Source organism: Oryctolagus cuniculus, chromosome 2 (genome assembly GCF_964237555.1).
Source record: "Oryctolagus cuniculus chromosome 2, mOryCun1.1, whole genome shotgun sequence".
NCBI classification, from domain to species: domain Eukaryota; kingdom Metazoa; phylum Chordata; class Mammalia; order Lagomorpha; family Leporidae; genus Oryctolagus; species Oryctolagus cuniculus.
In genome coordinates this window covers 159,065,392-159,092,485 of record NC_091433.1, presented here as the reverse complement: position 1 = coordinate 159,092,485, position 27,094 = coordinate 159,065,392, and the positions used below count along the sequence as shown (strand labels likewise).

Below are 27,094 nucleotides of genomic sequence, written 5' to 3'. Positions count from 1 at the left end.
ATTGTAAATAACCTTTTGATCATTAATCTGTATGCTGTTAGATTTCATGTTTTCTATGTCAGCAATGAGTATTGAGAGGCATATTATTTCAAAATTGCTGTTTTGGTTGTGGTTCCTTCCTTCTTTCCTTCTTTGCTTCTTTCCTTCCTCCCCTCCCCTCCCCTCCCCTCCCCTTCCCTCTCCTCCCCTCCCCTCCCCTCCCCTCCTCTCCTCTCCTCTCCTCTCCTCTCCTCTCCTCTCCTTTCTTTGGCCTGTATTTTATATCTGTAACTTAAATCTTTGGACAGATCTAAAAGATAGAATGACTCAGATGTGTTTTGTGCATTGGAAAATGGATAAGCATGCCAAGTCACTCATGGTTGCCCAGTAAATGTATTCAACACCAAAATGGGAATAAGGATTTTCACATTTTCTGTTATGGTCTATTATGAAATATTTTTTCAGGTTTGAAAGTTCTTTTTGTGGCCGGCACCACGGCTCACTAGGCTAATCCTCCACCTGCGGCACTGGCACCCAGGGTTCTAGTCCTGGTTGGGCGCCGGATTCTGTCCCGGTTGCTCTTCTTCCAGTCCAGCTCTCTGCTGTGGCCCGGGAAGGCAGTGGAGGATGGCCCAAATGCTTGGGCCCTGCACCTGCATGGGAGACCAGGAAGAAGCACCTGGCTCCTGGCTTCAGATCGGCACAGCACACGGGCCGTAGCAGCCATTTGGGGGGTGAACCAATGGAAGGAAGACTTTTCTCTCTGTCTCGCTCTCTCACTGTCTAACTCTGCCTGTCAAAAAAAAAAAAAAAAAAAAGAACTTTTTGTTACTAACCCATGTTTTCATGAACATATCTAATATTTATTGATTTATAATCTGTTAAACACTTTTTAGGTATACTTTATTTAATCTTGTAATGACCTGTGAAACAACAAATTTTATTGTTTTCACTTTATATATTAGGAAACTGATGTTTACTCTGCACCAGAAGCTCTTCTAAGTGCTTTACAAATATATATGTATATATATATTATATGTATATACATATATAGTATATATATAAACTTCATAACCCTTACAATAATCTTGTAAGGTAGGAGCTAATATTATCCATATTTACACAAGAGGAAATTTAAGCACAGAGAAGTTATTCAACTTGTCTGAGTTTGCACCAGAAACTAAGTGATGGAGTCAAGATTGGAACTCAGACATTCTGTCTTTCAAGCCTCGGTGCTTAGCTGTCACCCTAAATGGCCTTGCTGATCGAGTTTTATTACCACCTCCTTGCTTTCTCTGACTTACCACCCACTCATCTGTTCTGTCTTCTCTTCACCAGTGAAACATGTAAATCCATCTCTGCTTGGGCTCAGTTCCCTGTATAACTCTGTGTATGTGTGTAGTAATAATAATTTACATAACATTACATATTTTTGAAAGCAAACCCTATGGCATTGCTTCTGAGTGCCAATTCAAGTCAAATGTTGCATTCCAGAAGCTAGTCTGGTCTCATCTACAATCTTTGATTTTGTGTTAGGACCAGTCTTCCCCAGGGCTTCTCCCTAATAATCCTTCATACCTTCCCCCAGATGGAAGCAGGCCCAAGGTTGAAGATTCTTGAGAGAATACGAACTTGGTTCCTCAGCTCTTTGCCAGGAATTTTGGCCAGCTTCTCTTTCCTTGTTCCTAGTTCCGTTTTATTGGATCTGGTTATCGGCAGCTAATGCTGGGTGCCAGCTATGGTTGAATGCCTTTACAATCATTAGCTAGCTTAAATTCCATAATAACCCTAATATGTAATCATTATCTCCAATCTAAAGATATTAATATTAAGGCTGAGAGTAATAGAGTAGTATGCTCAATATCACACAGCTAACAAGTAGCAGAGCTGTCAACATACCTTACATCATTCAGATTTGTTGTGATATAGACACTAGAGTTCCCAGTGCATACAAGTAACTCATCATCATTTTTCCTGTATCTTTCTTTTTTTTTAAGATTTATTTTATTTACTTGAAAGTCAGAGTTACACAGAGAGAGGAGGAAAGGCAGAGAGAGAGAGAGAGAGGTCTTCCATCCTCTAGTTCACTCCCCAACTGGCTGCAATGGCTGGAGCTGTGCCAATCTGAAGCCAGAAGCCAGGAACTTATTCCTGGTCTCCCACGAGGGTGCAAGGGGCCCAAGGACTTGGGCCATCATCTACTGCTTTCCCAGGCCATAGCTGAGGGCTGGATCGGAAGTGGAGCAGCCAGGTCCCGAACCGGTGCCCATATGGGATGCTGGCACAGCAGGCAGCAGCCCTACCTGCTATACCACAGTGCCAGCCCCTCCTGTATCTTTCTGATACGGGACACATTGTGTATGCCCACAAGGAGATGAGTTAAATCTAATTACACATAGATAGAAGGTATATTTTTAAATATTTTAGGAAAAATGTGTGAGATGATTGTGGAATGTTTTCATAAATAAAAATGGATTTCAGTTACTTATACCTTATGTTTTCTGGATATAGAGTCAGAGAATACACAAATGTTTTTAAAAAACTGTTTTTGCACTTTTTTTTTTTTTTTTTTTTTTTTTTGCCATCTACTTTCCAAGCAACTTAGAGTACTGAAGCTTGTGAAGAAAAGGGCCTTATTGAAGTCCTGGGCAAGTGCTGCTGCAAGTGGGAGAGGTCTTTAGAGGAATTTAAGGAATGGTGTTGGAAATATCCTTAGCATGCCAAATATAAACTCTTCAGGGAAGCCGAGATTTAAGTAGTTTTTCTGCTTTACAGTATTGCTAGGCTAGTTTCTGAGTCAGGAAGGAAGAAGGGAAAGTTTCTTTTTAAGTTTAACTGAAATGTTATTTCCTATGGGTTAGATTTTTCAGTGAGGAGGAAAATATGAAAACTTTTCCCTTTGGGCAGCAGCATGTCCCCCATCACCTAATGCTGCCTTTACCTGGTGCAGCGTTGCTGTCTGGGGTTTCCTGCTACTTGGCCTTTCTTTCATGCATATGATTCTCTTGAGGCAGTGCAGGATTGACTTACAGGACTCAGGAGTCCCTGGACAGCATAGCCTGAGCTGCTCTCACACATTAGGCCAGTATTAGCCTCATTAAATTTTACATCCACTCCCCAAGTTACTCTGTTGGTAATAGGTATTTCACAGTGCTTAATGGGAATGCTACATATACTAACAGATTTTCCAGGCTAACTTAAATGTCATTTTTTGGGTTATTGGTTTGATACATTTTTTAAATTTTATTTATTTATTTATTTATTTATTTTGACAGACAGAGTGGACAGTGAGAGAGAGAGACAGAGAGAAAGGTCTTCCTTTGCTGTTGGTTCACCCTCCAATGGCTGCCGCGGCCGGCGCGCTGCGGACAGCGCAATGCGCTGATCCAAAGCCAAGAGCCAGGTACTTCTCCTGGTCTCCCATGGTGGGCAGGGCCCAAGCACTTGGGCCATCCTCCTCTGCACTTTTGGGCCACAGCAGAGAGCTGGCCTGGAAGAGGGGCAACCAGGACAGAATCCGGCGCCCCGACCAGGACTAGAACCCAGTGTGCCGGCGCCGCAAGGCAGAGGATTAGGCTATTGAACTGCAGCGCTGGCTGGTTTAATATATTATTTATTGTAACAAAATTTTAAAAAATGCCTGTTGGTAGAATCTTTCATGGGATTTATAGAAGAGATTGCTGAGTGTGAAGGCTGTAAGTATTCTAAGTTAACAAATCAGTTAAACAAGGATACGATGCCTATAATAATGAGAAAAATCACTGGGTATTATGGACATTGGTATTATAATCCGGGTCATTGGCATTTGGCACTGCTATTTACAGAGCACACTTTGCAGTATAAGTAAAGCATTAAATGAGGGTTTGCTGCTTCATTTTGGTACTGTGTAAGTGGCCATGGGGCAGTTGAACATTATAAGTTTCATTTTCGTATGGATTGATTATGGAATTGACTCAAAATTTACATAATAGTTCACACTGTAAAAGTAAAAACTTACACGAATATGTCCTGCATTGCTTTTCTGAGTATTTTATATAATGATTTTCCAGCTTAAATGCCTATAAAAATAATCATTTAAGATCATTGTACTACTTTCAGACTATTCTTATGTTTAAGCTGGCTTTAAAGTATTCTGAGACTTTATTGGGTATGCTAATGTGTATTTTTATCAATGTGAAGTGGTCTGTATTTATGATCTGTTATATACATTGTGCAAATGTAGTGTGGTTTCTCTTTAGTTTATCCTTACTTTAAAATAATTTTTGGGAAAGAGTTAAAGCCTTGATTTATTCATTTTGCTCTTTCATTCATTTGTTCAAATGCATTTATTGAATTTCTGTTACATAGTATTCATTATGCCTGCTTCAATCATTTTTGTGTGAGCAAATAATACACCTAACACCTGGAGAGTGAGTACATACCTTCTTCCTATCCGGTGGGAGAATTTTGTTAGAATTTAGCCTTGTCTGGTTATCTCTCCATCTCTCTGTTTCTTTCTGTGATAGGTTTACTGAAAACATGCAACTTAAAATTCTTCCTATAAGGAATGTCAATATGATTTTTCAGTTAACAGTAAGATTCCTAGGCTGAAAGAATAGCAGACTGAAGACAGAAATAAAGACAAATGCTTTCCAGCTAAGAATTCTGTGGTTCTGTATTTTGGGACTGATTTTTATATGGTTCTGTGTAACTATAACTGTATGTGTAGTTTATAATAGTAGAGCAGCTATGGTTCAATGAAAAGAGTACTAGAGAATTTGAATCTGAAGACCGACTTCCCAGTTGTGCCACTGTCTAGGAGCACAAATCTGCACCAGGCATACTCATTCTTAATGTTAATTTCCTAATCTTTAGGTTGGGAATAACAATTTCTGTCTCATGGTAGGACTGTGAAATAATGTATTTGAAAGTTCCTGGTTCCTAAACATTAGTTTGAATTTTTTTCAAAGTTTCCTTCTGTTCCCTGAATTATCTTTTTTTCCTTTGTGATTATTTTTCCATTTTAATTAATTATTGCAGGTCCTGAGCTTTTCTCAAATGTCTGATGATCTTTGGTGGTCTATTTGTGCTCGTGTTTAAGAATGGGACATCTATAAAGTTGACTGGCAATTGTGTATAATTAGCCAGGGCTGGTCAACTGTTCACTTTTGCTTCAGGGTGAGCGGGTGGGAGACTGTCGTTTAGGTGGTGAGCTCATAAAACCCACAGTTGTTAAAGTAGTCCAAAAATGTATTCCATTTGGAAAGTGAAGAGTTTTTCGATTTTATAGCAGAAAGTAAACACTTTGCTGCTAGACAGTTGGCATGGGATAAAAAAGGTTTCAGGGAATTGGTTCACAGTAAGAGCTACATATTTTCCATTAATACCCACTATTTTCAGCTCAATACATTACTCTCCACTAGGTCTTTAATTTTATTTATTTATTTATTTGCTGTTATAATTTTATTTACTTACTATTTTCTTACTTATTGAGAGGCAGAGACAGACGGATAGATGGACAAACAGAGCTCTTTCATCCATTGGTTCACTTTCCTAATACCACTATAATCCAAACTTTATAGAAGGACAAATCAGATATTTGGAGAGTCCTCTTAAGAAAACCATTTTGTGGGGCTGGCAATGTGGTACAGAGAGTTAAAGCCCCAGCCTGCAGTGCCAGCATCCAATATGGGCACTTTTTTGAGTACCGCCTGCTTTACTTCTGTTCCAACTCCCTGCTGATGCTCCTGGGAAAGCAGAGGAAAATGGCCCAAGTGCCTGGACCCCTGCACCCATGTGCGAGACCCAGAAGAAACTTCTGGATCCTGGCTCTGGCTGGCCCAGTCCCGGCCATTTTGGCCATTTGAGGAGTGAACCAGCAGATGAAAGATCTCTCTCTTTCTCTCTGCCTCTCCCTCTCTCTGTAACTTTGCCTTTCAAATAAATAAAAATAAATTAAAACAAAATTGAAGGGGGGCCGGAGCCATGGCTCACTTGGTTAATCTTCCACCTGTGGTGTCGGCATCCCATATGGGCACTGGTTCTAGTTCTGGTTGCTCCTCTTCCAGTCCAGCTCTCTGCTGTGGCTTGGAGGGCAGTGAAGGATGGCCCAGGTGCTCGGGCCCCTGTACCGGCATAGGAGACCAGGAAAAAGCACTTGGATCCTCGCTTAGGATGAGCGCAGCGCTGGCCATGGCGGCCGTTTGGGGAATGAACCAATGGAAGGAAGACTTTTCTCTCTGTCTCTCCCTCTCACTGTCTATAACTCTACCTGTCAAATAAAAAAAAAAAAAAAATTGAAGAGGCTGGTGATGTGGCATAGCGGGTAAAGCCGTCAACTGTAGTGCTGGCATCCCATATGGGTGCCGGTTCGAGTCCTGGCTGCCCCACTTCTGATCCAGATCTCTGCTATGGCCTGGGAAAGCAGTGGAAGGTGGCCCAATTCCTTGGCCCCCTTCACCCACGTGGGAGACCCAGAAGAAGCTCCTGGCTCCTGGCGTCAGATCAGCGCAGCTCTGGCCATTGCGGCCAACTGGAGAGTGAACCAGCGGATGGAAGACCTCTCTGTCTCTCTCTGCCTCTCCTCTCTCTGTGTAACTCTGACTTTCAAATAAATAAATAAATATTTAAAAAAATTGAAAGCTGACAGCAAAAAAGATGAATAAAAAGCTATTTTTTCAGTGACAATTTTTTTTAAGCAAAATTGTTTCTCCTGGCAATCTCAATAATATGCAAAAGGGTAGGGCTCCAGAAGTGCAAAAATTCCCCTGAAAATAGAATCTAGTTATGTTACAGGGGTGACAGCTGTCAGGGTATTGCCAGCAGTGGAAGAATGTGATATTACCACATGTCTGCCAGCTGGCTTTTGGGTTTAAGAAATATCCTAGAGACACCCAAGAGACATAATACTTGTCCAGTTGCTTCTATATGGTGACATAGTCTAAACACGAACTCAACAAAATGCTTTCCAATAACAATTACCTGCTCATTTAAACATTTGAAGTATTTTTCACAAAAATTAAAGATGATATAAAGTTCAGAGAATGCACTTGAGAAACAGCTATTTACATATCCGAGCTTGTGAGCCCTCTTCTAGATCCTAGATTCCTGCAATAAATGATATTTGTAGAAATGCTCTCCTGCGCTGGCGTTGTGGCATAGCAGGTGAAGTCAACGTCTGTGATGCAGCATCCCATATGGGTGCCGGTTCATGTCCCAGCTGCTCCATTTCCAGCCCCCTACTACTGGCCTGGGAAAGCAGTAGCAGATGGCCCAAGAGCTTGGGCTCCTGCCTCCATATGGGAGACCCAGATGAAGCTCTGGCTTTTGGCTTCTGCTTGGCCCAGCCAGCCCTGGCTGTTGCAGCCATCTGGGGAGTGAATCAGTGGATGGGAGATCTCTCTGTCTCTTCCTCTCTCTGTGTAACTCTTTCAAATAAATTAATAAATCTTTTAAAAAAAATGCTTTTCTGTGGACAGGCAGTTGAATTGCCATAGGTGGTAACAGTGGATGTTCTGTGCTTTTATCCAATATAAATATGTGAGCCACATATATAATTAAAATTTTCTAATAGACATGTTCATAAAATGAGTAAGAAGTAGGTGAAACTAATTTTTAATAATATAGTTAAGGCAACTTTTTTTCATTATCATTTCAAGTGTCAATATGAAAAGTTACAGAGATTTTTGTGTTTTTGTACTGTTTTATGATAATATCTGTATTGAGCGACGTGTGACTTTTACACTAGCTTGATTTGCACTAGCTGCATTCCAAGTGCCCTTTGACAGCCCAATTCTAGTATTTGTCAACCCCCAGGCCGTTTCTGAATCACCTGGAGGTGAGAAAACCATGTATCAGTGAAACGATGTGCAAAATCTGTTAGCCAGCACAGGCCATTCTTCAAAGCTTCCATCTTTTTGGGGAGTTAGTCCTTTAAAATTCTTATAACCATATCTGCACAGCAGCCTTTTACTACTTGCCAAGGGTTACTAGGCATTGCTTCCTGAATAAGCTATATGATTGGCTTTGTATTACTGAGATCTCTTTCCTTCTTAATCCTCTGCATTTTCTGCAAAAATGCATGTGTATTTCAGACAGTTTGAGGGTAACTTCAGGATCACACTCTGATCTGCAGCATAGTATTTAGAGCCATGGAGAAGTCTGTTAAGGCTTCTCATCCCCTCCATACTTAAGACAATTCCTCCCTGCACAGCCACATATTTCAGGTCTCCGGATGTAACAGTGTGGCCCTGGAGAAAAGTGCATGAAAATTTCAGTGGCCCCAAGTGTAGTAGGAAGTGCAAGGAAGAACCCGTCTTTTCAAAGAGGTAGCCATAAACTTTCCTCATCTGTCATTTCCTCACTTGTCATTTCTTTCCTTATCCAACAGCCTTCAGTACTGGAGAGCCGTGCTTGGTCCCAGTGTCTGGTCCAAGTCTCTTTCAGTGCAATCCCACAGCGTTCAGGTTCTGTTTCCCCGAGGATGATATGGGCAACAGGAGCCCTTTTCCTGAGCTCCATGCTTGCCTCTTCTGGAATGTGAGCTGGGCCAAGGGGCTGGTGCTTGTGGTCTTGAGTTTGAGCTCTGTGTCCTCTGTCAATCTGGCCAAACACGGCTGTCAAAACCCAGGACATAACCCCAGGCAAAACTGAGTTGCACCTCATGGATTGTGTATCCAACACCTGTATACATCCTTTATGTTAAAGCATTGGCTGCATTTTAGAGCTCACACGTTTTACTTATATTATTCATTTTAATGTTTGTGTGTGTGTTTAATCAAAGCCTCTTTTGTACTCTTTCCATCCATAAGAATATAAAGTGGCCCAGTTTTGATTTAAACATACTTGTGGAATTTATGAGAATACCCGATTTCTCTGATACCTTTGTGGCTTTTTTATCGATATGTCAAATATGACCCTTGAATTTTACAATTCTCTTAGATTTAATTTATTGTTGTTAATATGGGTTGATCAGTAATTGCTAGCTTCCAATCCAATGAAGACAAAACCTATGGATGAATATTCCTCTGTAATATATGATTACATTGTATTAAAATATCACAACTTTGGTGTTCTGCTTGATCAATTTTTATATATGCAAAGAGTCTTTAATGTGATGATTGCATGTTACTTGTATCTGACAGACTGCTTTAGGTATTCTTAAAGAAATAGATGACATTGTGAGATTTAAGTTTTGTCCAAAAGAGAAATATGAATTTTTACACTTTTTATGTTTCCTAACTTTACAGATGCAACAGCTTGAGAGACAAGTTATTGATGCTGAACGTCAAGCAGAAAAAGCTTTTCAACAGGTAGAGTATATTTTTATTTCTGCCTCTATCCATTTAAAGATTATTTTGTCCAAAATAGTCATCAGTCCAACTCTACATCATTTTGGTTGTTCTTGAACTTCATCCACAGAGAAGATGGAGAGTCTCACTTTTCTTTGCCCATCAGCAAATTTTCAAGGAGAAAAGGAGGCTTCCAGTTAGGAAGTTTTATCTTCTGAGGAAATCGAATGATTTATGATAATCCTAATCATAATTGATATATGTAAAACTATGTTCATAGCAGCTTTATTTATAGTAATAAAGAGTTGGAAAAAATATGAATGCCATTTTATAGTGGAATGAATAAAGAAAATATATCAACTCCGTGAAATATCAAACAACCATTAAAGGTCTTTTTTCCAAGGATATATAATTAATATGCAAAAATTCTTAGTTATGTTAGAAAAAATATGTAAAGTTTTATACTTCATATGTTAACAGTTATGGGTGAGAAAAATTGAACATTAAAAAGTTAAAAAACAATGGGGCTGGTGCTGTGACGCAGCAGGTTAAAGCCCCAGCCTGCAGCACAGGCATCCCATTATAGATGCTGGTTTGAGTCCCAGCTGTTCCACTTCCAATCCAGCTCTCTGCTATGGCCTGCGAAAGCAGTGGAAGATGGCCCAAGTGCTTGGGACCCTGCACCCACATGGGAGACCCAGAAGCTCCTCACTCCTGGCTCCAGATCAGCTCAGCTCTGGCCGTTGCAGTGATTTGGGGAGTGAACCAGTGGATGGAAGACCTTTCTCTCTTTCTGGCTGTATCTCTATCTGTAACTCTGCCTTTCAAATAAATAAAATAAATCTTAAAAAAAAAAGAAGTTAAAAAACAAAAGATAAAGCTGAGAGAAAACACCCCCAAATTGTAATTCAAATTTGTTTGAATTGTAGAATAAGGAATCTTTTTATCCTCTGTCTTTTTTTCATACTGTCTGGGTTTTTAAAAGTATGTATTTAGCCGGCGCCGTGGCTCAATAGGCTAATCCTCCACCTTGCGGCGCCGGCACACCGGGTTCTAGTCCCGGTTGGGGCGCCGGATTCTGTCCCGGTTGCCCCTCTTCCAGGCCAGCTCTCTGCTATGGCCAGGGAGTGCAGTGGAGGATGGCCCAGGTGCTTGGGCCCTGCACCCCATGGGAGACCAGGAAAAGCACCTGGATCCTGGCTCCTGCCAGGATCAGCGCGGTGCGCCGGCTGCAGCGGCGGCCATTGGAGGGTGAACCAGCGGCAAAAAGGAAGACCTTTCTCTCTCTGTCTCTCTCTCTGTCCACTCTGCCTGTCAAAAAAAAAAAAAAAAAAAAAAAAAAAGTATGTATTTATTTATATTTGAAAGGCAGAGCGACAGAGAGAGCTGCCATCCACTGGTTCAGTCCCCAAAGCCTGCAACAGCCTGGACTGTTTGAAGCCGTGAGGATGGAACTCAGTCCTAGTTTCCCTTGTGTGTGGCAGGGACCCAATTACTCAGGCCATCACCTGCTGCCTCCCAAGGTGGGCATTAGCAGGAAGTTAGAAGTTAGAAGTGGAGCTGAGAGTGAGACCCAGGCACTCCTACGTGGGATGCAGTTGTCACAAGTAGCATCGTAACTGCTATACCAAACATCTGCTTTTATTTTTATTTTAATTTTTAAAGATTTATTTATTTGAAAGGCAGAGTTACAGAGAGAGAGGGATGTCCATCTGCTGGTTCATTCTTCAAATGGCTACCATGGCCAAGGCCGAGCCAGGCTGAAGCAAGGAGCCTGGAACTCCATCCTGGTCTCCTATGTGGGTGCAAGGGCTCAACCACTTGGGCCATCTTCCACTGCTTTCCCAGGTGCATTAGCAAGGAGTGGGATTGGAAGTAGAACAGCCAGGACTTGACGTGTGGCTCATATGAGATACCAGTGTCACAGGTGGCAGCTTAACCCATTATCCCAAAACACCAGCCTGGTTTGTTTATAAATGATATTTTGGTAAATCACTTAACCCTTGCTGAGTCTTTTCAGCAGTAAACTTAATTCTTTAGATGGGTCCACCCAGCCTTGGAGTAATGATCCAAAAATCCATAGCTTCTCCTTTTGTAAAAAGATCTGTCATGGGGCCGGTGCTGTGGCATAGTGAGTGAGGCTGCCTCCTGCAGTGCTGGCATCCCAGATGAATACCGGTTTCAGTCCTGGCTGCTCCACTTCCAATCCAGCTCTCTGCTATGGCCTGGGAAGGCAGTGGAAAATGGCCCATGTCCTTGGGCCCCTGCACCTGTGTGAGAGACCCAGAAGAAGCTCCTGGCTCCTGGCTTCAGATCGGTGCAGCTGTGGCCATTGTAGCCATCTGGGGAGTGAACCAGCCTCTGCCTCTCTGTAATCCTGCCTTTCAATAAATAGGTAAATCTTAAAAAAAAAAAAAAAAAAAAGATATGTCACATTCAGTTGAATCAAGAATTCCAAAAGCCTTACATAAAAAATTATTTCTTCCAAGAAGTGTGTATTAAATTTCTCCTACTTCCTCTAAATTTGTCATGTTTCTTCCTTTAAACTGAGTACTAGCATGGAATTTGGCTTAGCAGTTAAGCTGCCAGTTGGGACACCCTCACCCCGTATTAGAGTTCCTGTGTTAGAGTCTTCGCTCCACCTGTGATTCCAGCTTCCGCTAATGCACACTCTGGAGGCAGCAGGTAATGACTCAAGAAGCTGGGTCCCTGCCAACCACGTGGGAGACCTGGACTGGATTTCTAGCTCCTGACTTCAGTCTGGTCCAGCCCCAGTTGTTTCAGGCATTTGGGAAGTGAATCAACAGATGGGAAATCTCTGTCTGCCTCCTTCTTGCTGCCTCTCAAACAAATAAAAATAAACATTGACTTGAGTACTACCAAATCTTTTTTCTTCCCTGAAAGATTTTACAGTAGATTGTTTGGATGGCTAAATAATTTGAGATAAGCCCAGTGTAGCATAATTCTTGATTTTCATAATTATAATTGAAAAAGAAATATTAAATCTTATTATGCAAAACTTCAACTACCTATGAGTAGAAAAAATAGTACACATGGACCTCCATCACCAACCTCAGCAATTAGTCAAGTTAGGTCATAGTCAAGGTCTTATTCAACATGTCTATACCTCCACCCACTTTTTCTCCCCAGTACTCCTCACACTAAATTATTTTGAAACAAATCCAGACATATAATTTTGCTCATGAATGAAATTGATGAATGAAATTACAGCAAGAAGTCTAAACATAAACTCTTTAAAAATCATAACAGCAACATCATCACACGAAAAATTACTAAAAATTCTTCAATATATCAAAAATCTAGCCAAACTTCCCCAAATAGCTCATAATTGCCTCCGGTTTTTGTTTTTTACTTGAAGTGAAATTCACATGAGATGAAATTAACCATTTTAGAGTGAACAGCTCGCAGTGCTGTGCAGTCGCCACCTCTGTCTAGTTCTAGAGTTTCCATCAGCTCCGTAAGGAAACCGTAACTCTATTTAAGCATTTAGTTCCCTTCCTCCCCGCAGCCCCGGGCAACCACTAATCTACTTTTTGTCCCTGTGGATTTGCCTGTTCTGGGCATTTCATACAAATGGCTTCATACAATGTATGATCTTTTTGTGTCTGAATTATTTCATTTATCAGAAAGTTTTTAAAGTTCACCCATGGTGTAGTGTGTATACCCACAGTATGTTTATCCATTCATCTATTGATGGGCGTTTGAATTGCTTCTGCTTTTGGGCTGTTGTGACTAGTGCTTCTATGAACATGCATGTACATGTATTTGAGTGCCTGTATTAAATTTTTATTTTTATGTATAATTATGTATTTATAATACAAATATACTCATATTTATTTATATATGGATTTGTATCAGTATATTTTATATAATGTATGTTTATATTATGATACATTTATATTTGTGTTTAAGTTAGGATCCAAACTAAATCAACATACTTCATTTGATTCTTAAACTTTTTTAATATTATATGGTCCCTTTCCATTTTTTTTTTCAATTTATTTATAGAACAAGTTGTGGTAACTTGTGCTCTAAAGCTGTCCATGTTCTGGATTTGTTGATTGCACCCCTATGGTTATTTAACATATTTGTCTGCCTATATATTTCCTGTGCAATATAGTTAGAGCCTGAAATTTGGCATTTTCCCCTTTTCTCTCACTGTTTCTCTTTCTCTTTTGTTTTTTAAGGTGACTTCTTATATGGTATTGTGCAGTTCCGTCAGGTGGCATACAACATCTGGATACCTCTTTTGTTGTGTTGTTAGTAGTCATTCATGATCCTGCTTAGACCAGTTATTTCACCAGGGAATTCATTCCTTTTGTTAAAAAACAGACTTTTGGGGCTGTCATTGTGGTGTGTTGGATGAAGCTTCCACCTGCAATGCTGGCGACCCATATGGGCACCTGTTTATGTCCCACCTGCTCTATTTCTGATCTAGTTCCCTGCTAATGGCCTGGAAAAAGCAGTGGAAGATGACCCAAGTGTTTGGGTCCCTGCCACTCACATGGGAGACCTAGATGAAGCTCCTGGCTCCTGGCTTTGGCAAAATTGTACAGAAAGTGCAGGGTTCTCATATACCTTATCTCACCACGCACACACTTAGACCTTCTCCGCTGTCAACATTCCACAGCAGGGTGGTGCATTTATTACAACTGGTGAGCCAAGATGGATGCATCAGATTACGTTGTTGTTCGCTCTTGGTGTTTTGTATTCTGTGGGTTTTGAAAAATGTATAATGACATAATAGTGATTACTACAGTATCATATAAAGTAGTTTTACTACTAAACATCTCTCTGGGGATCGGCGATGTGACACTGTAGGTTAATCCTCTGTCTGCAGTGCCAGCAACGTATATGGGCACTGGTTCTAGTCCTGGCTGTTCCTCTTCCGATCCAGCTTTCTGCTATGGCCTGGGAAAGCAGTGGAGGATGGCCCAAGTGGTTGGACCCCTGCACCTGTGTGGGAGACCTAGAGGAGGCTCTTGGCTCCTGGCTTTGGATTGGCCCAGCTCCAGCCATTGTGGTCATCTGGGGAGTAAACCAGCAGATGGAAGACCTTTTCCTGTCTCTCCCTCTCACTATCTGCACCTCTACCTGTCAAATAAATAAATTTTTAAAAAATTTAAGAAATAAAAGTCTCTCTCACCCAAAGTCCCTAGGAACAATTGATATTTTTACTGTCTCCATAGCTTTACCTTTTTCTGAATACCATATTGTTAGAATCATACAGTTTGTAGCCTTTTCAGATTGACTTTTTCTCTTCCTAGTAATATGCATTAAGATTCCTCTAAGATTTTTCATGGCTTGATAGTTCATTTTTCAGTACTGAGCAAAACTTCATTGTATAAATGTACCATAGTATGTTTAAGGTTAATACTTTTGAAAAAAGACTTATTTATTTATTTATTTAAAGAGTTATAAAGACAGAGAGGGAGACATAGAGAGAGAAAGATCTTCTATCTGCTGGTTTACTCCCCAAATGGCCGCAATAGCCAGCACTGGGCCAAGCCAAAGCCAGGAGCCAGAAGCTTCTTCCAGGTCTCCCACATGGGTGGCAGCGGCCCAAGCACTTGGGCCATCGTCCACTGCTTTCCAGTAGCAGGAAGCTAGATCAGAAGTGGAGCAGCTGGAACTCAAACTGGCACCTGTATGGGATGCTGGTGTTATAGGCAGTGGCTTTACCCACTATGCCACAATGCTGGCTTCTACCTTTTAAAAATCAAGATATAATGTAAATAATAGTAAAGTGTAGTGAACTTAGAAATCTTAGTATAAGTGTTTATAACTGACCCTGGAGTGAGATATAGAGAGCCATTTCATCCCCCTGAAGATTCCCCAATTCTTCCCTATTCCTCAGTACCTCTGTCTTTGCCAATAGGAACCAGTATCCTCACATCTTCTTGATGCATGAAGGTACTTCAACAGGTTTGTGGGAAATTAAATTAAAAGATAAGTTTATTTTGGTGAAAAAAATTGAAATCTGTGCATAGTTTTTTCTTTTTTCTTTTTTTTTTTTTAAAGATTTATTTATTTATTTGAAAGGCAGAGTTACACAGAGGGAGAGGTCTTCCATCCTATAGTTCACTCCCCGGTTGACCACAACAGCTTTAGCTGTGCCGATCCGAAGCTAGGAGCCAGGAGCTTCTTCTGGGTCTCCCACACAGGCGCAGGGGTCCAAGGTCTTGCGCCACCTTCTACTGTGTTCCCAGGCTATAGCAGAGAGCTGGATTGGAAGCAGAGCAGCCGAGACTAGAACCGTCGGCCATATGGGAAGCCGGCACTGCAGGCGACGGCTTTACCCGCTACGCTACAGCGCTGGCCCCAGTTTTTTCATAGCTACATTTTCATTAGCTTCTTGGAGACCCCATGTATGAGGTTTCTCTGTATTCTGGCTCTTTTTTTCAATATCAGATCTATGAAATTCATCCATGTTATGTGTATGTATCACTAGTTGGTTCCTTTCTATTGCTGAGTAGTTTTTTTTTTTTTTTCTTTTTTTTTGACAGGCAGAGTGGACAGTGAGAGAGAGAGACAGAGAGAAAGGTCTTCTTTTTGCCGTTGGTTCACTCTCCAATGGCCGCCGTGGCTGGCGCGCTGCGGCCGGCCCACTGCACTGATCCAATGGCAGGAGCCAGGTGCTTCTCCTGGTCTCCCATGGGGTGCATGGCCCAAGTACTTGGGCCATCCTCCACTGCACTCCTGGGCCACAGCAGAGAGCTGGCCTGGAAGAGGGGCAACCGGGACAGAATCTGGCGCCCCGACCGGGACTAGAACCCGGTGTGCCGGCGCCGCAAGGCAGAGGATTAGCCTAGTGAGCTGCGGCGCCGGCCCTGCTGAGTAGTATTTAATTAAGAATATAATATGATTTTTATCCATTTACCTGTTGATGGATACATGATTAAATTTCAATTGTAGGCTTTTAGGAATAAATTGCTACAAACATCCATGTAGTTATAGTTTGGTACCTATGTATTCTTATTTTTCTCAGGTATACACCAAAGAGTGGAATTATTGAGTCACAGGTTGGAAAATGTGTAATTTAGCAGATGTCGTCAAGAGATTTTCCAGAGTAAATGTACTGAGTTGCATTACTACTGGCAGTCTGTGAGAATTCTAGTTGCTCCTGTACTTCGCCAATGCTTGGTATTATTCTTTTTCATTTTTCATTCTGGCTAAGTTAATGTGGAAAAGAACACTAATCTAAATTCTCATAATTGGCTTAATGGAGAAGTGTACACAAAACATACCATTTCTAGTTCGAATTTATCTTAGTAAGAGCTTCTTTTGACATTTTTCAGTGATCCCTGCCTATAAAAAATAAGCAAGTTTATTATTATTATTATTATTATTATTGTAAAATGTTACCAATGGGTCTACTAAGACAGGAGAAGATGCATGTAGGGTATAACATAAGAGAAGGCCAATCCAAGATAATTGTGGAAGTTGTACAGAAAACTGTGGACAAGGCAGATATCAAGGTGAATTCTAACCTGCCTCTTCTCCAGGGCTCCTAGAGTGTAGTTATTCCAATTAGCGTTACCAGTGTTCTCAACATAGAATTATAATCCAGAATTTAAGATGAACTGTTCATTTTCCTTCAATTCCCACTCTTTCTCCTCCTTTTTTCCCTTCTCCCTCTTCCTTTATTCTTTGAGGAGGAGGAGGAGTAGAGATAAGAGAGTTATGGGACCAAAGGTTGTTAAGATAAGTACTTTGTATACTGAAAGAGAAATAAAAATGAATTTCTCTGCTTAAAATTTTAACCAGATTTAAATTCAAAGTCTACCACTTATTTAACTGGAAAAGTTTCTTAACCTGAGACTCGATTTTGTTGTTTATGAGAAATCTTAATATTTGCAGAGCTGATTGCCTCTGTGTTATGTAGAGGCTTGTGACACAGGAATTAAGAACAGGCCAAAAGGCCCAGTTCAAAGAAAATCTGCCTCCATCTCTTAGCACGTCTTTGACTTGGTCCTCAGCTCTCTATCTGTAAAATATAGTACGAGCTAATGCCTATCTCGTAGGATTTTCAGCATATTAATAGGTTACTTTGAGGGAAGTGCTTGGACTGCTTGTATTCCCTGGCACATACACGTGCTCTGTAAGTGTTAGCTGCTAGGAGGATTGACTCCAGCGCAGGCCAAGTGCCTGGCGTACAGGCAGCCTCACTAAGTTGTGGTGGTGGAGAACTACCATTAGGAATTGTAAGATCTATGCCTGTTTTTTAATATTCTTTGGCTGAAAGTACCAGGTAGTGCTATCCCAACTTAAAGCCGTGACAGGGCAGTCATTACCAGTAAATCATGAACAGACTGGTATGCTTGTGTTGCTCTCTGTCATTCTATGCCAAGCGCCTCTCTTTCTGTCGTGATATAAAGAGCTGTCTGCATGCTCCGCACTGTGCAGCACGCGTTTTGTTGTCTGCAAGTTTTAGAAGCAACCCAGTCTACTTGTGATGGCTCTTGTGAGGCAGAAAAACAGCAAATAGTGCCTTTAAGAAATGCTGACCTGCAAGTGTCTGAGTAGGTGACTACCACAATTTATTGTACTTAATCTATACTAACTGAAGAGGGAGCGGTAATTTCCATTGTGGAAGGGTATATTTTCTTTCTGACCTGCAGGGCTTGTTCACTTGCCTATGTTTGATTTGGACATGGTTGGAGCTGAATTTAAAGTCCCCTCTGGGGGCCGGTTCTATGGCACAGTGGGTTAAAGCCCTGGCCTGCATTGCCAGCATCCCATATGGGCGCTGGTTCGAGTCCCGGCTGCTCCACTTCCAAATCCAGTTCCCTGCCAATGCACCTGGGAAAGCAGTGGAGGCTGGTCCAAGTCCTTGGGTCCTTGCACCCATGTAAGAGACCTGGAAGAAACTCCTGGCTCCTGGCTTTGGATCAGCTCAGCTCTGGCCATTGTGGCCATTTGGGGAGTAAACCAGTGGATGGAAGACCCCACCACCACCACCACCATCTCTACCTCTCTCTGTAACTCTGTCTTTCGAATAAATAAAATAAATCTTTAAAAAAAAATAAAGTTCTCTCTGCCCATACTAATATGTGGACTAGTCTTCCTTTCTGTATTTCTGTAAAGTTGGTTGTTAGTATTGAAGTCAGTTTTGATTCCTAATAAATTGTTACTGCTCATCATCCTAATTCCAGGCTTTGTAATGATTTTCTATATGAAGCCTGCCTTCATTACATGGAAAGCAAATTTACTTAGAGATTTTATATTTTTGCCTTCACCAAGAAGGATCCTACTTCATACACAAAATATTTGTGTTAAAATGTGATTAGAGTGATTAACTGATTTGCAATAAATTTCAAGTAACTGGAAAGTAGTTTGGGATTCAAAATATTCCTAATTATTCATTTCTTCATTTTAGTTGGGAGCAATCAGGAATCTTAGTCATGCCATTGCAACTTATATAGAAAAACAGAAACTTTCAACCCTCACTCAAAAATAAGCGTGTCTTGGTTACTTCTAGTAACCAAGGGAGGGAGGGATGAGGTTAGAAGTGGGAGGAAGGAAATAGCAATATGGATAATTACCATGGCAGTAATATTTGCAGTTCCTGCTTTCTCCAGTTTGGGCAGGATCATGAAAAATAGCACTGGAAGCGGTGTCTGGAGCCTGGAGACCATGACTTGCTGAAAGGACTCACAGGCCATAGAAAAGCTTCTATCTTCTTGGTTGTGGTTGATTACAGTGAAAAGGCACATTAACATCAGCAAAGGCAAGAGGTACATAGGACAGTATCCAGGAGAAATCAGGAAGGAGCCTCCAGTTGTCTTCTTGCAGAAGAGTTGTAGGAGGCTCTGCTTACTCCTCCCATCAATGATGTGTGACAACACGTAGGACGTATTGCCAAGCATGGATGCGCACCTGGGCCCTGGGATCCAGGATTTTTATTGGGGGCCAGAAATATAGGCCTGGAGTACCCACAAGGCTGACCTTAGTTACTCAGTCCCCAGACCCCCAGCAGTCAAACTGATCCAGCATGGCCCAGGGCCTCAGGTGAACAGAAACAAGCGTTCACCGTAATCACTTTGTCAGTGTTAACTTTCTGCGTGACTCAACACCTCAGGTGTCCATCTGATATTCTGGTGGCTCAGTGGCGGTCTCTCAGGAGCAGTTCAAGATCCAGTCCTTTCTTTGGAAATGTGCAGGATGCAAGCACCTCAAGACTGCTGAGTTAACCTTTTGCTGAATAGGATCTTGGGAACCTCTGGATCAAAAAGGTTTTTGGGAAATGGCTGAGGAGTTTGCTGAGTGTGCAGGTGTAACGAGAAGGGCTCTCCCAGAAGTAAAGGGGAAAAGGAGGTGCAAAACATGAAGCTTCCTCCCTGGAGGGGATCCGTGTATAGATAATTGCAAAAGTTTATTTAAGTCAATTTGAATTCACAGATGTTTGTTATTGGCCCATCTCTCAGGAGTTAAAATTCTTACATGGCGCAGGTTAAATGAATGGAAAAGGAACTGGGCTATTTTCCAAGTGGTTGTGGTGAGATATTTAAAAGGCTACTGGCTTTTCTGTAGGCCTCCCAGCTTTTCTGTAGACCTCTTATTCTTGCTAATTACCAAGGAAAACTGGTGAATCCTGTGGAACTTGGTCCTACCAGGAACAGTTAGTAAGTAGGTTGCCTGTGGCTACTTTCCCTAAGAGATTTTGTCACTTTCCCCAAATAGTTTGGGATTCAAAATATTCTTTTTTAAAAGATTTATTAATTTATTTGAAAGTTGGAGTTACATAGAGAGAGGAGAGAGAGGTCTTCCATCTGCTGGTTCACTCCCCAAATGGCTGCAATGGCCGGAGCTGCGCCGATCCGAAGCCAGGAGTCAGGAGCTTCTTCCAGGTCTCCCACGTCGGTGCAGGGGCCCAAGGACTTGGATCATCCTCCACTGCTTTCCCAGGCCATAGCGGAGAGCTGGATCCGAAGTGGAGCAGCCAGGTCTCGAACCGTCACCTGTAACGTGCTTCAGGCCAGGGCGTTATTGCACTGTGCCACAGCGCCTGCCCCAAAATATTCTTAACTCCTTTCTTCCTTTCAGTTGGGGACAATCAGGAATCTTTGTCATGCTATTGTAACTTATTTTTAGAAATAGAAACCTTTAACCGGCACTCAAAACACAGAGTCCCATCTGGATTACCTGCAGTGGGGAGGGAGGGATGAGGTTAGAAATATTTTTCTTGCCTGGGAAATTCGTTTGTGCAAAAGTCATGGTCAAATGGAAAAAGGGTCAGATGGTAAAAATGCATTCAAAGAGCTCTATAGCATTCATTCAGAGAGGGAGAACAACTTTCCAATTAAACACGTTTTTCAGGGAAAAAAGAATAGTTCCAAATCATAGTTTTCTAGGATTATAGGCCTTTCCCAAAAAGTAACAGGACAGTTTTATATGGTAACCCAGTAGGGTGGCTTGCGGTGACTTCATAACAGGAGACTGCAGGTGTAGGTCTGGTAATATTTATTTCTGCTCTTATTCAGCTACATCTGTTTTCCTGAGGTTTATGTTCTGTTACTGTGTCCCCAAAGGAGAATGACTAAGTGGGACTTGGGCTTTGTTCTCTGCTAGCTTCCCCAGCTTCAGATGCCCTGTGTGCATCAGCTGACTCCAACTTCAGACGGCCTTTGCTACTTGTTCTCCAGCTGTCTGTCCTGCTTGGGTTGTTTTCCATGACAGTATCTTTGATGCAGATCTATGTCCATGAGCTAATGCAAAATGGATAGTGGAATACATTTGTCCTTTTTTTGGGGGGGAGGGGGAATTTGCTTTTATTTTAGTAGTTTCCAGCTGTGTGAGTGGTATTTAAATAGAACCAATTTGGCTTCTGAGTTGAATTTGCATTTGTACAGTGAACCCACAGATGAAACCTGGTATTCATGGTAAAAAAAAAGAAGTATAACCAAACTCACCTTTACAGCTTCCTTCTGAAAGCCCCCTCATTAGTCAAATATTTTGAACTATAAGGGATTATTTGAATTTTTCAGAGGTATTTTTAATAGTTTAAATTTTTTTCATCTTTAATTTCTCAAATGCTTTCATATTTTTTTCTTTGCCCCATAACCTAAACCATTACTAAAATTATATTCTTCCTATTTAGAGTATTTGGAATAAAAGTCTCACTTTTTTTTTTTTTTAAGATTTGTTTATTTATTTGAAAGTCAGTGTTGCAGAGAGAGAGAGACCTTCCATCCACTGGTTCACTCCCCAGGTAGTTGCAATGGCAAGGCTGGGCCAGGCCAAAGCCAGAAGCTTCATCTGGGTCTCTCATGTGGATGGCAGGGGCCCAGACACTTGGGCCATCTTTTTCTGCTTTTCCCAGGCTGTTAGCAAGGAATTGGTTTGGAAGTGCAGCAGCTAGGACTGAACCAGCACCCGTATGGGATGCTGGTGTTGCAGGCAGCAGCTTTACCTGCCATGCCACAGTGCTGGCCCCAAAGCCTAGTAGTACACAGACTCCATATTTTCTTACTGACATCGACATCTCATGCCTTCCTAATTTGGTTCTTCTCATGAAGTCTCTGCTGAGGCTTCCAGTCCACTAGACCAATTATAACCAAGGATCAGGTTTGCGATTTGAAGAAAGGTGAGAGAAAAATGAGAACTGAAAAATGGTAACAATATAATCTAAATTTCACTATGAATTGAGTGGACTTATAAGTCCACTTATAAGAAGTCCCTTCCAAGATTTTATATGCTCCAATGTGCTTTGCAGAAGCTCCAAGCAGAGCTGCTCCATCCTGGATATTAAAATTGAGACATCCCTCCACCTCCAGCCACACACCTGAGCTCTTTTACCCTGCTCTACTTTTTCCCATTACTCTCTCTCTTTTTTTTTTTTTTTTTTTTTTTTTTTTTTTTTTTTTTTTTTTTTTTTTTGACAGGCAGAGTGGACAGTGAGAGAGAGACAGAGAGAAAGGTCTTCCTTTGCTCCAATGGCCGCCGCGGTCGGCACACTGTGGCTGGCGCACCGCGCTGATCTGATGGCAGGAGCCAGGTACTTATCCTGGTCTCCCATGGGGTGCAGGGCCCAAGCACTTGGGCCATCCTCCACTGCACCCCCTGGCCACAGCAGAGAGCTGGCCTGGAAGAGGGGCAACCGGGACAGAATCTGGCGCCCCGACCGGGACTAGAACCCGGTGTGCCGGCGCTGCAAGGCGGAGGATTAGCCTAGTGAGCTGCGGCGCCGGCCCTCATTACTCTTATCACCTGTGTAATGTCCTGTAGCATTTTTACATGTTTATTATATTTGTAATCTCTTTCACACGCTGGAATGTAATTTCTATGTGAGCAGAGATTATTGGGTTTGTTATTCATTGGTGCCTCCTTAAGGCCTGGAATTGGGCTGGCAATTGGCAAGTAGTCAGTGAATATTTGTTAATTGAATGAATCAATGAGGGCTCATAGCACACACTGTCTTACTGCATCTAGACTCTCATTCTTCTTATTTTTTTATGAGTCTTATCCTTTGGGGCTTTCAGGTTCTTTTGTTTTCTTTTTCCTTTCCATTGGGTATGTGATTCTCTTCATTCCCTCCTGAAATGTGTTATTGTACCAGGTCATCTATTATAAGTCTTATGTCATCACCCATCTTCTCTACTTTATATTCCTACTTTGTTTAAAATATGAAAAAAATAAAGACCTAAAGATTTCTGTTTCTATACTTGTAGAAACATCTTGCATATTATTGTTGCTCTAATAAACATGTCCATTACTTTATATGATGCCAATTTTCTGAGAACCTCTTATGTACCCCATATGTTGCAAAGGTAAGACCATTTGGAGAAACAATCTTATTTGATCATTCTTAAATGCATTTTGCATCTTGTTGTACTTTCCTTCTATTTTGATACCTTTTAGGAATCTGTATAAAGTTAAAGTAAAATTCTAAATTTAATTCTATGATGTTAAATACTTTTATCCTCTGAACTTAGGTACAAGTTATGGAAGAGAAATTAAAAGCAGCTAATATTCAAACCAGTGAATCAGAGACAAGGTTATATAAAAAGTGTCAAGATCTGGAGTCTGTAATACAGGAAAAAGATGACATCATTCAAAACTTGGAACTGCAACTCGATGAGCAGGTTGGGAAGAATTTGATCATGAAAGAGTTCTGTGTGTACTCCTTTGTGCATAAACACAAAGATTAAAAAGAGAGAGCATAAATTTCTAAATTTATAGGAGAAATTCTTACTTATTTGGTCAACCCGTAGAATTGTATCATGCTAGTAAAATGGCATTTACTTGAAGTCTGGGGTGATTCCAAGGTAAAATGTGACAGTGCTCCTTAACATTCAAATTAGGTTTATGTTAGAAACTTCTGGTTATCAGCAAGCGTCTATGTCCATAAAATGTTTATGGCTGAATTTGCTTTAGATTGTGAGGGTGTTGGAGATGTTTATAGAACATTGTATTTTCAATATTTATGTTTGATGCTAATTCTTTTGCTGAGAAATGTGTACTCAGTTTTTAAGCTATTTGGGATCAAGTGTAGAATTTAGTTTATTTTACAGTTTAATTTGGAAGAAGTTGCATTGGGGTTATTAACGTAAATAGTTAACATAATTTAATTATGACCACTATAAAATTGATTTGTTAAATAAGTTAAATAGTTTATTTTCAACGATTTTTTTTTTTTCATTTTCCTGGAAGGGGAATGTCAGTGTTTCTTTAGGTCAGTGTATTTCAGTTCTCTACCACCTCCAGTACTTCCTGCATTGTGATGTATATGGTAGTCACAATCTTAGTAGTTTTATGCTTATAACCAGATTTTAAGATGGTTAAATGTGAGCTAGTTTTTCATTTTTATTTTTGTCTGTATCTTTTTTAAAAAATTTATTTATTTGAAAGAGTAACAGAGAGAGAGAGAAAGAGGGAGAGATAGAGACAGAGAGATCTTCTGTCCACTGGCTCAATCCCAAAATGGTTGCAACAGCCAGATAAGGGCCATGCAGAAGCCAGGAGCCAGTTCCCATGCACATTAGCAGGAAGCTGGATTAGAATAGAGCAGCTAAAACTCAAACCAGCACTGCCATATAGGATGTTGGTGTCTCAGATGGCAACTTGACCTGCTGTGCTACAACATTGGCCCCTCCTGGATGTTTAAAGACCAGTATTTAAGGGGTCAAAAGTCATGCTCCTGAGGCGATTCTCAGTCTCCTCTCCCTAACCTGGCTACCCCTATTCAACTGTTCTGAACCCTAGACCATTTCTAGAAATGGTTTATTTTCTTGGTAAATTCAGTAGATTGATTTCAATGTCTGACCTTTAAGAGAAGGAGAATAGTAGTTGTTAAAACTAGCAATTCTTGCATATGCCTGTATTATTTATACTGTATCTGCTGGATAATTTTTTCTCTCTTTAAAATCCATTTGGTGGATTAAATCTATTAACTCGGGAACATTATAAGTGGATTTGCCTTATATACTTTTGATTTAACATTTCCAGACCACTGAATTTCTGTTTGAATTAAATTGCTAATGTTATTTCAGAAACAAATAAGAATACAAGAAGCTAAAATAATAGAAGAGAAAGCAGCTAAGATCAAAGAATGGGTAACAGTTAAGTTAAATGAGGTATTTATTGCTATCTTTTTCTTTACCTTTCATTTCTTTTGTGAAATCATCAGACTATGTGGTAGTTCTGACTGAAACACAAAATTCTGATTTGTTAGTGGTTCTGCTATCATTTTGTATACTTGGGATAGATAGCTTTCCTTTTAACACCTAGTGCATTTGAAAAATTAAAAATCCTGGTATACTCATGATGATCAGTATAAATAGCCTTTCTCAAATTACTTTTAGTACTAATTAGTTTTAAGTGATTACAGACTATATGTATAGTTCTTAATTAATTTATCTGATATCTGAGGAGCTATTTTACTATTAATTTTTATTAAATATAAACATTATATAGTAGATTAATTATTGGGATAGTTTGTTTAAATGTAATTTTAAAATGAGAAAGGCATTTGGAACTCTTAGTTATAAAAAATTAAATATTGATGTCAGTTATCTAAGTTGATCACCTATGCTGATAAGTTCATCTGATATTTGCATATCATTTTATTTTTGTTTTGCTTATGTATAGAAGAATTAGGATGGACATTATAATGTATTACATTTTAGAAATTCTGTCCCTGTGTAAAAGAATACCATTATGTTCTTTTAGCTGGAATTAGAGAATCAGAATCTTCGTTTGATCAACCAAAACCAAACTGAAGAGATAAGAACAATGCAGTTAAAACTACAAGGTACGAATATTTTGACTAAAATAGCTTGGGTTTATTTGGCTATATGAGATTTTACTATTTATTTTTGGTATCTTCAAGATACAATTATGGATATATTACTATATTATTGTTATCTTCCAGCTGCTGGTTCACTTCCCAAATGGTTGCAATGGCCTAGGCAGAGCCAGGAAATCCATCTGTGTCTCCCATGTGGGTGGCAGGGGCCTAACTACTTGGGCCATCTCTGCTGCTTTCCCAGGTGCATTTATAAGGAGTGGATCAGAAGCAGAGCAGCTGGGACTTTTACCAGAGTTCCAGAATGGAATACTGGCATTGCAGGCAATGACTTAACCCCCTGCACCACTATGCTGGCCCCCATGCTTTTGATTTTATAAGAAGCAATGTTGAAAGTCTTAGAAATAAATTAAACCATTCATTAGGTGCTGTTCTAATTACTCCACTAGAAATCTAATTTCTGTATCTGCACGTTTTTCCCTCTAAAGAAGTAACTAAAGTGGTCTACATTGTGGTCACCATAGACTGATCCCCTTCATGGGCCTTTTCACTACTGAAAACCAGTATAGACAAAAGTCATCACAGCGATCGTATGATATTGGCCCCAATGACAATCTAAATTTCCTCGGGTTGTTTTGGTAATCTAGACCTCAGTCCCATGTTTCTCACAGTTAGCGATATTACTGCATACATCTTATCAGTCTCCATGGATACTTACCAATATATGACTTTTCAAAAAACTAACTCTAGCTATTTACAAACTGTTTTTGTATTTTTTGTTTTCATTTGAGAGCTAATTACTGTTAAAGGGATTCAATATTTTTCTCTCTTCAGTTAAAAATATTTTGAACACTAAAACTATATGAAATATTTTAAATGTAGACATATGATGCTTGACATTGAAGGGGCCCTATTACTTTACATAAATAGACATGATCTTTAGGCTTTTTTCTGGCATAATGAGTGATATGATTTTACCATCAGTTTTTGTTTGCTTTGGTTCTGTGTTTAAAAGACTGCTTTTTGTCAAATACATAAAAAAAGACTGCTTTTATGAGTTGAAAGAAATATTAATTTTGAGTAATGGCCTTGCAGAAATTCAAGGGAAGAAGTCATCCACTGCCTCCACAACAAAACTTTCGGAAGGCCAACGCCTGAGCAGTTTGACCTTTGGGTGCTTTTCGTCCCGAGCAAGGAGTCCTCCTCAAGTCGTAAAATCTGAGGAAATGAGCAAGATATCATCTAAAGAACCTGAGTTCATTGACGGAAAGGAGGTAGAAGGTACTTGTGGACTATAGGAATGTTTTGAAATGTAGCATGCTTTTAAAAAGGAAAAAATCATTTGCTATGGTTAAACCAAATATAGCTTAAATTTCCTTTTTCCCAACAATGTGATGTTCTATGAGAATATTTTCTGAACAGTAATATAGCATTTAACTTTGTCTGCTACCTTTGTGTTTTCTGAGAGTCTTTGCCACTGATGCATAGGAGAAACTGATTTTTCTCGTCTTCATATGTTTTCCTGCAATAGGTGAAAGTGGTATTTTTTTAAAGATTTATTTATTTATTTATTTGAAAG

The 27,094-nt window shown here is 40.3% G+C and overlaps 1 protein-coding gene across 1 annotated transcript in view; it reads left to right on the top strand.

The window, feature by feature from the left end:
* PLEKHH2 (pleckstrin homology, MyTH4 and FERM domain containing H2) overlaps positions 1-27,094 on the top strand; it is a 111,198-nt gene that overhangs the window by 9,542 nt on the left and 74,562 nt on the right. The window contains exons 3-7 of the mRNA XM_002709902.5: positions 9,207-9,269; positions 23,204-23,353; positions 24,761-24,844; positions 25,440-25,521; positions 26,611-26,796. Coding sequence (XP_002709948.1) covers positions 9,207-9,269; positions 23,204-23,353; positions 24,761-24,844; positions 25,440-25,521; positions 26,611-26,796 — 565 coding nt within the window. The remainder of the gene's footprint in view (positions 1-9,206; positions 9,270-23,203; positions 23,354-24,760; positions 24,845-25,439; positions 25,522-26,610; positions 26,797-27,094) is intronic.